The 13,718-nt window shown below is 46.3% G+C and overlaps 1 protein-coding gene across 1 annotated transcript in view; it reads left to right on the top strand.

The window, feature by feature from the left end:
* LOC144773802 (uncharacterized) overlaps positions 1–13,718 on the top strand; it is a 3,430,469-nt gene that overhangs the window by 712,395 nt on the left and 2,704,356 nt on the right. Inside the window, exon 6 of the mRNA XM_078658904.1 lies at positions 5,405–5,503. Within this exon, the coding sequence (XP_078515030.1) occupies positions 5,405–5,503 (99 nt within the window). The remainder of the gene's footprint in view (positions 1–5,404; positions 5,504–13,718) is intronic.

Genomic DNA, 13,718 nt, shown 5'->3' with positions numbered 1-13,718 from the left:
TTCTCCCGGGCATCACCCGCGTGCGTCCCGCGTATGGCGAGCCCCTGCCTGTGTTTATGCCCCTCCTGGTGCGCTTGATGTCATTGGCGGTGTGCGCGGCGCTGGGGAAGCTGGGAATGGTAGTCTTCCCCCAGCGGCAACAACCAGCGCGTCCCCACCGGCTCCGGGACTGAAAGGCAGCAAGCGGGCAACACCACTGCCACAGGTAAGCACCCCAATAGTACTCATTTTTATTGACATCAGAAGGAGTAAAGGCTGAGTGGGCCCCCAGGGACTTGAACCTGTGACCATGAGGTTGAACACAGCACCCTACAGGGGACATATTAGTTCACCAGACCCGGCTGTTTTTGTGTGTGGATTATGAAGGTGTTTATATATTTTAGTCTGTGTATAATTCTCACAGTGATATACTGTAGGATGTGGCATACATTATAATATTCCCATTGTGACACTGCATGCCTCATTGCATAAGCAGTCACAAGGGAATCATAAATGTCCAACCATTATCTAAGAATAAATGTGGAATTATCCTCTTCAGAAGAACGCATAATTTTTCATGTAAAACTATGAAAAACAAATAATGATCTCCATTCATATGACATCAGCACCCTAATACAAGTGGTATCTAAAACAGACAGTTTTCAATGTTCTGTTATGGTATTAGTCATATTTTATTATAACTTTAGCAATAACAATTATTGTGATGTTATAAGGGTTAAGGCCATGTGATTACCCTTCGTAGAAACATTGATGGTCAAAGGTCATATGATGTCACTTCTTGTGATGTCATTAAGGTCAAGGATGTTTGATGTCATTAAGATCAAGGATGTGGGATGTCATTTCCTCTTCCCCAGGCATTTTGGTGAATCAATGTCCATGCGTAACTCTAGGGCTTGTAGTCTACCTTTAGAATTGTTATAATTTGGGCCCCCTTTGGCCCACCCAAATACACCCTTGGCCCACCCCGATAAAAATCCCCGGAACCGGACCTGTTGCTAATTCTAGACTCAGCTTCTTTAATCTTTTCAGCAATGTCTGTAAAGTCCTTTTTGAGAACAGTAATGTCACTGTTCATTATATCTGTATTTGTTTTTGGTCAGGGACAGTACATAGGTGTTGTAGTTTGATAATCCAAGATTACATTGGTGTCTGTTTTAGGTGATTCTGGTGCAGGTAGTTCTGCTTTGAACCTTTTTGGCCCAATTTTACCTCTTTGACATCTTTGGATTCCCCTTTGGGTAGTCAATCTTGGGGTACAGTTTTAGTGTTAAGACTGTCTGCAAAAACATTGCCAATGAATGATGTGATGTATGTAATAATTAAAAATGCCAATAAAAATGTTTTACAAAAAAAAAAAGATGGACTCTTTGCAACTGCTAATAGTCTATCTCTCTCTGAGTAATAAAGATTTACCTTGCACTGCTTCTTCCCAATAAAAAAAAAGACTGTCTGCAAAAAGTGAGGTATCAGTTGTTATGTTAAGAAGGTTCTACAACTCACACTCAGCTTTTGTATCTCACATCAGTTTATCCCTTGATTAGGGATAGAAGAAGGGAAATGTTAGTAAGCGTCTGTGCAGTGAGAGTAGAATCTCTAAAGGCACCAGATTTCTGCTGTTGTGGGCCCCAGATTACCGATGTGATAGAGAAAAAGATTGAGGATTGGTCTTCCTTATGCGGATATTCTTTATCAATGCGATTGTCCAAATACCTGGAGGATAGCAGTTTGAGGTGGTGCGAGAAGCTGGGTTTCTCTTACAGTAACCCCCCCAACCACACACATTTTGCCAGACTACTGATGCACTTTTGACTTGATGTGCCCTGGGTCCCTGCTAATCAGGTTTCCAGGGCCTGTGTTCTTTCCCCCAAACTAACCTAAAGACAATTGGCATCTCTGGCCACAGGTCATCCCCTGGTAAATGGTACCACAGGTACCCAGGGCACTGTGACCAGGGAAGGCCTCTAAGGACTGCAGCACTTATTGTGCCTTCCTTAGAGGCCCTGAGCCTTTACACACACACACTGCCTTTGCAGGCTGCATGTCTTGGTGCAGAACAAAGTGAAGAGTGAACATGGCACACATCCTGCCTACATCCCACTGCCCTGGCATAGATCAGTCACCCCTCTAGCTGGGTGCTCTATGGCAGTGGTGAGGGTACAGGTGTGTGAGCCCTGGACCCCTACAGTGTCTAAGTCCATTCTTACACATTGTAAGTGCAGTGCTGCCAGTAAAGAGTATACGGTGCTAGGAGTTTGTCATTATGAACTCCACAGCACCATTTGACTACACTGAAAACTGAAAAGTTTGGTATCAAACTTCTCAGCACATTATTAAACCCCACTAATGCCAGTGTGGGATTTAATGAAAAATGCACTATGAGTGCATCTAAGAGCTGCCCCCTGAAAAACGACCAGCCTCTGGTGAGTTCCCTGACTGGTGCACACCAGCCTGCCACCACAAGACATGTTTTTGGAGCCCTAGGGTGGGAGACTTCGCTCCCTGAGCCCAGAAACAAAGTCTTTCCTGGGCGGAGGCGTCCACACCTCCCCCAGGCCAGGAAGAGCCATCTGTGGCAGGGAAGCTTCAATGGCCTGGCAGCCTTTGTATTGCGACCCCCAGCCTCTCCTGCTAACAGGAGAAGGCCCCCTTCCTGTCTCCTCCTTTTCGGCGGGGAGACAGGTGGGAAAAACTAGCTAGCACAGAAGGTGTGCCCACCTCTGCCAACTCCACCTCGAAGGTGGGGGAGGCGAAGTGAAGCCCACTCTTTAGTGCCCACCATCTAGCAGATGGCAGGCACTCCCCAATCAGGATTAGGGATTGTGCTTACTCCCCCAGGTGGGGTGAGCACACCAAGGGTGTAGTCACCCTAAGGTCAGTAGTCCATTAGCTACTGATCTTGAGACCCCTAAAACGCCCCCTAAATAAAGTATTTAGGGGGCAGCTCTGAACCAAGAAGGCAGACTAGAAGAAACTACAAGAAAAGAAGAAGGAGTACTGACCAGCCATGCCAAAGATAACAAGAGGAAGACACCCACTGACTTGGCCCCAGCCCTACCAGCTTGTCTCCACCTCGAACCTGCTCCTGCGAAATACCGGTTTGTCCTGCAGCCAGCAACCTCTAAAAACACGGAAGACCTGCCTGCCTTCAACCACAAAGACTTTGTCTCCTGTCAATACTGGATTTGTTAATCTCCAACCTCTGGCTCGGGCCGGCCACCGCAAATCCGCATAACTCTGCTCTGCCTCTAAGGCCCTAATTCAAGTGGGCAAACACCACGAGGAGGTCCCCCCAGCTTTCCTGACCCGAGATCGGCTGACCCCTGACCTTCCTCAAGCCTCCAGCCGACGCCTGGAGCCTCAAACCGGAAGGTCTCCCCAACCGTGACCAGGAGCTGGTAAGAAGATCCAACCCTTAAATGCCCCATGGCCTTGGGTGGCCCAACCAACGGTGTCTAACCAAACTCCAAGATCCCAAATCAACTCTCGAAGTGGTAGTAGCCCCCAGAAGACCTTTGTCCCCGAGCCTGCAGTGCCTTTGCAAACTGGAGGTTCCTCATTGCGAACAACAGGGAGCTCAACGTTGAAACAGCACCCTGCTCCTGGCCGTCCTGGTGCCGCTATGGATGTACCTTTGGTGCTATTTTGTTTCCCCATTTGCCTTGAGCTAAAGTCTGGGAGCTTTGCTCCCACAAGCAAGTGGCCTGTTTGTCTGCAGCAACCAACGTGAGACTTCCAAACCCCTGTTGTATAATAATGGGCCTCAGCACTCTGCACCCAGCTGCCCTAGTTCCGCTGAGGGTTTAACAAGAGTGCATCCCTGACGATGGGGGACCCCTGAGTCTACCCCCAGATCCTCAACTCCCACTACTGAATGCTTACCCTAAAACCAATAATGCTATTTTCCTACATAGGATAACATTGACTGTTTTCTTGGAAATGTTTCTAAGTGTGGAGTTTGAAGACCTAAAGAAATTATTTTTAAAATTGCACTAACTAACAAAAGCTGCTTTACTTACCTGTTTATAGGAAATCTCCCAGTGTAGTATCCAGGTATGCTACATTGTGTAAGAAAAGTAATCTCAAATGTAGTATCACTTACCTGTCCCAGGCTTACTTGGTTCTATGACATAAAACAACTAAATGAATATTTTTATACAGAAACAATTGGTCTTAAGTTCAGTCTTTGAGTGTGTGAATTCATTTCCTGGATGTGTATAACAAATGTTTAACACTGTACTCTGATAAAGTCTTTCTGCTCGACCACACTACCACGAATAGAGAGTGAGGTGCTATTTAACTTTACCCCTGCCTTCCTTTGGGGTTACCACTGGACTCTGTGCACACTATACCTCACTTTGGTGTTCATCGGAGCCACGGGCAGGCAGTTTCTTGGGTGAGAGAGATGCTTTGACGAATGTTTGACTACAAGCGCTCCTTCCCTCCAGTGTTGAAACTCATGGCACCCTAATTAGGCAACCTAAGTATCATTTTTAAAGAGAATACCAAGTAAGTTTTGGATGAATGTATTTTTGACAGAGATGCATATTAGCCTTTGACATTGACTAGGCTGACCACACTAGGGGCGGGAAGAATCCGATAATGAAGCATGCCACCAAGGGACCTTTTGGTGGGTGAGGGTTATTTAAGAGCACATATCGTTTCTAAGTCAACAAAGGAGAGGTGGGACCAGAAGCCTGATGAGGTCCAGTGTCCGTGCTCCACAATTTACCATTAAGTCATAGGGGACACTGTTCCGAATTGAGGGTGCAAAGTGTCACCCAATGAACAAAAAGAAAGATTGAGAATAGAGTAGATGATAAGAGGAGGAGGAAAGAGAGAGGCAGAGGTTCATCCCCAGTATCAAGGATCCAATACCGAAGGGGAGGGACGAGTCTTGCCTCTTAGTTGCTTGACGGGAGTTCAGTGCAGTAGCCATTTTAATCAGGATGCATGGCATACTTTGTTTCCGAACATTCCCCGGGACTCGCTTTACACAGCGGTTCTTTGGTTAGAAAGTAAAGTGGGAGTTCACGCCGCAGCAGTTCCCATGCTCCAAACAGTCGTTGGGGCGAGCATTCGGTGTTTCTTTGTGCCACTGGTTGTCTGTACACAGAGGTGCAGGGCAGGCATGGAGCAGCGGGTTAAAACTGCCATCTTGCTCAGGCGCTAGCTACGCTTTCCTGATTAAAATAATGATGTTGATCAGAAATGTAGTTTTGAGTTTTCCAGATTGCCACAAGCGTGGGCCACAAAATAGCAAGATAGTGGATGTATGTGTAATGTATTTTAAGCATACATGTTTTTTAAATGAATTGCTTCATTGTATTTTAAGAGCAATTTTACTAATATCATCAATTCTTGTATATAGATGTTATTATTTTTCTTACATTTTATTTAACTGTAGCACTACAAAGCACATCTTTACATACGGATACTTCAACCATAAAATCTGAATCGTCATCAAGGCCAAGAAAAGGAAAGAAAACGGTCAGCACTGAAAAAGGCAGGTTAAATTATTTTTAAAATGTATTGTGCAGTTTTGTTATTCTTCATAAATTAAAAAAAATGTTTAAACAGAAAACACTGTAAAATCATATTACTTAATAAAATTAGAACTGTTAGGTTTAAAGTGAATAGAATGTATGTCCTGTCTTATGCAATCAATCAATTACATTAACACTTAAGTGTAAAATCATTCATAAATGTGTTTATTAACACGCTAAATTTCCTTCACAATTTCCTTTTCACAGAAAAAATATCTTTGAATCTTTGATTTGCAATGTGTTCCTGTGCTTCTGTTCTTACTATATACACTAACTTCCAGGAATCACATGCTTTACAGTCGCTAAAGTTTAGCTGCACAATTTACTTAGGCATTCTACTGAGGAGAAATATCTTCATTACCTTTGATATTCCAGCATTGAACTCTGCTAATCTAATTTTCAAGAGCTCTCTAACTTTTAATCAAAAACATTCTAAATTAATTACCCTCGTGTTACTCCCGTTGTAAGTGGTCTAATATCTCCTTTTACTGTTTTTCTTACTCTTCATATAGTCAGCATCTGTCACAAAACAAATCAGTACTCTGTTTGGGGTGTGTCTGCAATTTCTTTTTTTTATTAAAAAGCAACATTCACTAAAATAGAGTGTCACCCACCAATTGCCAAGGAAAGGAATACACTGGGATAAGCCTTTATAGTAAGCTACAGCAGCTTCTAGGCTAGGGTCAAACAACCTTAAGTTTCAGTTCTCTAGCCAATAGGTTAATGGGTGAGAAGTGTAGGAGGCTGGCTCAGTATATAGTGTATACACCTATTGGTGATACACCCTGCACTAAGTCCAGGCAACCCTTAGTGATGGTGTAAGACGTCCCTGATAACCAAAGCTCTCAAGGGGTAGCTGTGGAGAGCAGCTAAGGCTTAGCCAGGAAGTTGTAAAGCGGATGCAATTACCACACAAGTCAGTAGGTGAGAGTCATCCAGGAAAGAACCACACCTGTGTAAGCAAAATAAAATATTCTTTATTATCACACCAAACACTAACCTGCTTGATATATCTCCTACTTGGAGACATAAGTGCACAACACAATATGCCAAAGAAACAGGTAAGTAAGCACATAAAACACATGGACCCCTATGGGGGTGCCAAACAAAATACTGAGAAAATGGAACGCGAATCAGGTAACTAACCGAGACCACCACCCAGTGATCTGTAAGGCAAGGGAAGCACAGAACCACCATGGGTAGGTTGCTAGGATTCCCTAGGCTCTCGGCTGCAGAGGTGAAATCCCTGGTCCGTGTCCATAGGATAACATGTTGAAGTTGCGGTTAGGGTTTTTAGGATATAGGACCCTTCCCAAAAGACCCTGAGGAAACGCGTTGGGACAAGGGAGGTTGTAAAGCAGCCCCACCCATTGATACCTAGAGAAGCAGGATACCTACACCACAGAGGATGGATGCATAGGTGCGAAGTGGTGTCGGAACCACCCATTGAAGTCAATAGGGATCTTCGGATATCCAGCTGCTCCCATGGACCTGGTCAGTGAAACACAGGCATGGATTCCAGATGAGGAGTACCTGAGGAGAGAGGAGACAGAGTCCAAACCAACCAGAGTCATCCAGTAGCTGCAGGAGCACAATGACAACCCTTCTCGTGGGTACTTCACTGTAGGATGGAGGCCTTGGTGTTGTAGCTGTGGAGTCCTGGTGATTCTGTAGGATCACAGGAGCCGTCAATGAGCTGTCCCATGCCGATCAGCGAATTGCAGTAGGCTCAGTGGCCAGCAGGACTAACAACGAGCAAATACAACAGGCATGTTGCAAAATGAGTTGCAACAAGGGGGACCAGCAAGTTCCAGGGAACTCACCCACCACAGGTGTTAGGGCTGGCCCTCAGCAAGCAGAAGAGCCAGCAGGAATTGATGAAGACCTTGCTGGGAACCTCTGGCAGCAAGCACAGGGATTCACACTAGGCCTCAGCAGGACAACGAAGATGGAGGCCCATGCCACAGGAGATGCAGTGAAGACGTCGCTTTTGTAGCTGGGTGATGTTTGAAGTTGGGGCTTCTTACTGGAGAGCCAGCAAGCCCTGGAAATGGCTAACAGATGCGGTCAACAGGGGCTCGGTTCCAGCAGCTTCACAAGGAATTGCAGTTTCCATATTGCTTAGAAGACAGGTCAGGCCTTAGGAAGCCACAAAACCGCCACCTGTGTTGTATAGCCTTGGAGAGTCTGTGGTACAGCAAGATCCACAGACAAGTCTTCATTGAGATGCCTGCGGAATCAGGGAAGTGACTTCTTCACTTCAAGGAAGATTCCTTCTTTCTATCCTTGATGCACATAGAGTGCTTGTGACCTTGCCTGATGCACAGCCACAGAGGTTGCAGAGTCTTTGCAGTATGGGGCTGAAGTTGCAGTGGGAGTCCTCCTACCAGAAGCAGACTTGTCTTAGTTCCTGGCGAAGTCCAGCAGCAGAGTCCAATGTTCAGCAGCAGAAGAGTCTTTGGGCAGAATCTTACAAGGGGATCTTGCAGTGGAATATTGTTCCAGACAAATCTAGGGTCCCACCCTCAGGGTAGGCCTTAAGTAACCCAGAAAGGGGGTTGGACAGCTTCTTCGGTGACCCACCTATGGGGGGGGGGGGGGGGGGGGGTCAGGGAAGCTACTCGGGTGGACTAACCAGTCAGAAGCTCCAAGGTGCTTGCGCTTATCTTGCTTTCAAGATGGCAGAATCAAGTGGCCACCTGGCAGAGCTCTGGGCACCTCCCTGTGGGAGGAGCTGGGCGGGAGGAGGTTACTCCCCTGTCCTTCCTGTGGTTTCACACCAGAGTGGGTGCCCTTCAAAGCAGTCTAGAGGCACACAGGAGCACCCGTGCCCTAGCCCGGAGACACCTAATCCAAAGGAAAGGTGGCTACACTTCTCCCCTACCCGAAATCTTTTGTTCTGCCTTCCCCTGCCCGCAGTAGGCTCATAAACTGGAGGGCAGAACAGTGTCTGGGGTGGGCGGCAGGACTGGCTTGCACTCAGACCCTGCAAGGATACACATGTAGATAAGGGGGCTCCTCTAAGGAGCCCTCAGTACATGGGATAAGGCAACTAACACTGGAATCGGTGTAGTTGCATGATTCTAACATGGTTTATACCAAACATGACTAGGTTTGGGAAAGCCATTTTGTAGATTGACCTCTCGTATTGGCAGTGTCCACTTCATACCTCAAGATGGCTGCCCCGCACTTACAAAACCCATAGAATAGAGTCCGGGGTTTGTAGGGGTACCTTTGCTCATGCAAGGGCATCCTCACACTTAGTGCCATGCACCCTGCCCTTGGGCTGAAAGGCATACCTTAGGGGTGGTGTATAGGGTTTAAGTGGAGTAACCAGTATATAAGGTAAACCATATATCTGGGTAAAGGTGCATCCAGCATTTCACGCAGGCTGCAATGGCAGACCTTTAGACACAACTTGCATGGACACCCTCAAATGACATAATACATGATGCAGTCCCTGGGAGACCCCTTGTGTACCAATACCCTGGGTACCTTAGTACCAGTTGCTAGGGACTTACAGTGGTACACCAGTATGCCATTTGTGGGGTGTACAAGGTACTTACCAAACCAATGTAGGGTAAAGATCACTGACACCGGGGATACTGGTTAGCAGGATCCCAGTGTATTACAGTGTACACATACTGATACCAGGGACAAAGTGGGGGCAACCATGTCAGAACGATCCTACTTTCCTACAAAGAGCATGAAACATACTAAAACACAGAGTGAGTGAGCGTTCTTCAGTTGTATTGAAACAAAAGTGAGGTGTCCACTTACAGAGTAGTTGTTTGAAAATCATGCTTAAGTTGCCAAGATGCAAACCCCATCTAGCTATGAAGCAAGAAATTCCAGTCAATGGCCTATTACACATGTCTATAGTAAGTTACAAATTAAAACATCAGCACACATTTATTTCTACAAAACCCTTAATGTGCCAGCACAATTCTTGTTCTATTGTTGGTACTGGAGCATAATGATGTTATGCTCTTTAGGACCCTCTTGGTTCTTGGTGGACTTTGGTGAAGAAACATGTTATATACAGGGAGGTGTTAGAGTGTGGCTAATATTGAGTTTGATATAATGTGTGTGTGTATGCTGAGGAATAAAGACATATAAATCTGCAGCTGTCATGTGGCGTATTTTATTGGTATGCTCCAGGGCTTGGGAAGTCGCTGCATCTTGGATACATATAGGAAATGCCCTGAAGAAAACAAGGCTGCTCTCCCTGAGAGTTTACAACATTAAGGCAAACTGATTGCGCATGCCACGTGTGCTTCTAATCGATGCAAAGCAGTCTGTGATTGGTACATGTGGAGTCAAAGCTGTGCTCCAACCTATACACTGCCAAAGAAGAAAGTGAAGGCCCTACAGAGGAGCACATTCAAAACATCACCAAAAACTGCAGTTGAGGCGGTCGATGGAAATGCTGTTGGGTGCCCCGCAAACAGAGCAATTACTCAAACGAAGCAGGAGGGCAACAGCAGCAACAACCAGATACAGGAAACAGATAATTTACTTGCCGTCAAAGATAAGGCAAGCAATCTACGAACTCTGATCGGGCATGGTGACCCAAGTCTAGGCACAAGTGTCATGCTTGCGGAAGTTACAAAGGATGGCAGGTGCTGAAAAGCTGTATGAACAGTATGTGCTCTCAGCAGGAAAAGAGAGCGTGAAATAGAATACACCTGTGTTCTCTTCCAGGGGATACTCATTAATAGTCATAAGCACTGAATTATCTCCGCCCATGAGCGGGAACCCGGAACACATAACAATATACATATATATGTGTAAATATATCAAAAAGTAGATAGTACTAAACTAATTATACACATATAAATGTATAATAACCATAATATGCAGCCTAACATATATACATAGGCTAATAAAGCCAACATTACACACGTTCTGAAGCATGAAAATATGCTATATATAATGCAATAAACAGGCATGAGCCCAAACTGCATTTCATAACCATGAAAAACTTTTATTTTCATCAAAGAACCTGTTGTAAACAGTTATTAGCCTAAAAGGCTGCATATGAAAAATTGTCTGTGTACAGAAAATCAGACTGGCACCCTGCCTTTAAGGCCCCAGAGAATCTGCACACTTTGCCTTTAAGGCCTCTAGGAGAACTCTGTTCCCATCATGCACCACAGGTGACAGTTAGGTCAGTTCTTTTTTCCGGCTTGTTCTGTGAGGAACCTGGAACTTGAGCTCTGCTCATTTGTAGTATTTTTCTGTCAGAACTTGGTTTTTTCTTACCTTTTTTGACAAAAGATTATTTTGGTGGTGTTTTCTATCTTGTTCTGACTAACTGTTGGTATTTTTTAGTCAGAATGCCACCTTTATTTTACAAATGTCCTACCTGTGGGAAGATGATGTCAAAAACGGATCCGCACTCTGTTTGTGTGGTGTGTCTTCCAGCTTCTCATAAGGTGGAAGATTGTTATCACTGCCTCAACCTTTCTAGTAGAACTTTAAGAGAAAGGGAGAAAATGAGGTTGCTGGGCCTCCTGGAGAGAGAAAACCGTGGTGAGAAGAGTTCCAAGGGCTTATTATCATCTGCTAAGCCATCTTCTCATCCTAAACGTCGAAGATCAGCGTCTCCAGAAGGTAGAACTAAGAAAACTTGACTCCAGGGAGTGTCGCCGTCAAAAAAGGTGCGGTCGACGTCGAGATCCAGATCGCCGTCAGCATTGTCGGCGTCGAAGAGGGCTCCGTCGACGTCGAGGACTTCGCCGGTGAGGCAAGCTTCAGCGTCTAGACAGTAGCCGTCAAAATCTTTCTCGACGTCGAGACATCTGGTGTCGATTGCTGTAAAGACGACGTCGGGGGTGCCACGTTCGACGTCGAAGACTCGTGAGAAGTCGACGTCGAGGGAAGAGAGGCGTTCGACGTCGAAGGATGGTGTGTCGGCGTCGAAGGATGGTGTGTCGACGTCGAAGGATGGTGTGTCGACGTCGAGGAAAGTGTCGACTTCGAAGGATAGACCGAGGTCGAGAGAGAGACTTACGACGTCTTCGAAGAAGAGGTCGACGTCGAGAGAAAGGACGACGTCGAAGGAGTCGACGTCGAGACCTAAAAAGAGAAGATCAAGGTCTCCATCGCGACATAAGTCGATGTCGAAGTTTGCTTCGGGTCCGAAGCATGGAGTGTCTAGGTCTCCCCCACCTGAACACGGGTCGGCGTCCAGACTATCCAGACCGGCCTCTCGGACCTCAATTAGGTCTTTGTCGAGGTCAGACATCAGTCCAGAACATTTGTCTTCTCCTCGAGACCAGCAAGACGACAGGTCTGCGGTGGGGCAAGAGGTAGTGCACCAGGACTCGTCTGTGGTGGCTCATTCGGGCTCAACCTCAGGGCAGGTGTCGGATGACAGACAATTGGTGCCCAGACAACGGACTCCATCTGGCTCATTGGTTTCTGAGCACAGTGTAGTTTCCAGAGCCTCAAAGTCTTCAACTGAACTGAATATTGTGCAGGTGTCACCTGAGGCTTCACCTGAGCGTGTAGGGCGGCCTATTAACTTGTCTCCGAGGTGGCTGGAAAGCCTGAGACATTGGAAGATGCGTCCAGATGCAGGACTGATGGGGATGAGGGCTCCGGTCCCTCAGACGGAGCTGCATAGAAGATCACGCTCGAGGTCCTTAGTGAGAGAGAAATCACGTTCAAAGGAACGAAGGAGGCAGCGATCGGCAACTCCTCAGAGGCGGAGTAGGACTCCTTCATCATCTTCTCCTTCATCTAAGTCTTCTTTAAGATCTTCATATAGAGACTATTCTCCCACAATATCATCTACTCCTCCTTCCAGAGTGTCTCCAGTGGATGATTTGGGCACATTTAATGATGTGTTGTGTCGTGGGGCGAATAAGTTCAAGATCAAGATGGCAGTTCCTCGAATAGCAACGTCAGTCATCTTTGAAACCCTACATCACAAGACGACTGGTAGGCCTCTTCTGCCGTTAGTGCCCGGGTTGATAGAACCAGCAATGAGAACATTCTTAACTCCGGCCACGGTGGGTTCTGGTCCTTCTAGGATTGCTAAGAAGTACAGGGCTCCAGCAGAGGATCCTTTATTTTTGCATTCTGACCCTCCTCCAGATTCACTTATTGTGGCGGCAGTCAGAAAAGCACATTCTGCGGCATCTACCTCTTCTGCTCCACCTGAAAAGGATAGTAAGAGTATGGATTCCTTGGGGAGAAGAATGTGCAACACCTCAGGTTCGGTCATGAGAGTGGCCAGTGCGTCAGCCTTATTGGGCCGCTATGATCGTCTGTTCTGGGACTCAGTGGCTCATTTTGCAGATAAGCTCCCTAAGGAGGATCAGAAAGACTTCCTGGAAATAGTGGAAAAAGGAGGATTAGTGGCTAACCAGAGTATAAGTGCGGCTGCTGATGCGGCGGATCTGACAGCTCATGGCTATGCACATGGTGTTTGTGCTAGACGTACGGCTTGGCTTCGCCTTACGGGACTTAAGCCAGAGGCGCAGAGAAAAATGGTAAATTTACCTTTTAATGGTTCGACTCTGTTTGGCTCTCACGCTGACGACGAAATGTCTAAAATGAAAGTGGAGTTGGACACTCTGAAGGCCGTCGGTCTTGAAAAGAAAAAAGAATTTAGACGTCGGGGTAATTTTCGTCCCTTTGACAAAAGATCTTTTCAGCAGAGGGGCCAACAGTCGAATTGGTCCTCGCAAAATCAAGGCCAGAATCAGCAGAGGTCGCAATTTCAAAAGCGACGACCTGGACGAGGCAGAGGCAATGGAAACAGGCAGCAATCCTCTGCTACCAAGCAGCCTCAAAAACAATGAACAGATGCTTCCTCCACAACCGTGTGCCACTCCGGTTGGAGGAAGTATTGTGTGGTATCTGGACGAGTGGAAGCAAATCACAAAGGACAGATGGGTGCTGAGTATCATTCAGAGCGGGTACCTTTAGAGATTCAAGAAGCCTCCTCCTGTCGTTCGCCCCCTAAAGATGGTTCAGTGGAATATAAGGCGCTTGCAACAGGAAGCGAACGTCCTTCTGAAGAAGAACGCCATAGAACCAGTACCATCTCAACAGAGAGGTCAAGGCCTGTACTCTCGATTTTTTCTCGTAAAGAAAAAAGGTCCAGCTACGGAGTTCAGACCCATTCTGGATCTGAGAAGATTGAACAAATTCATTCGGAAG

This window comes from Lissotriton helveticus, chromosome 8, assembly GCF_964261635.1.
Source record: "Lissotriton helveticus chromosome 8, aLisHel1.1, whole genome shotgun sequence".
In the NCBI taxonomy this organism is placed as follows: domain Eukaryota; kingdom Metazoa; phylum Chordata; class Amphibia; order Caudata; family Salamandridae; genus Lissotriton; species Lissotriton helveticus.
This window is presented reverse-complemented; position numbering and strand designations above follow the sequence as displayed.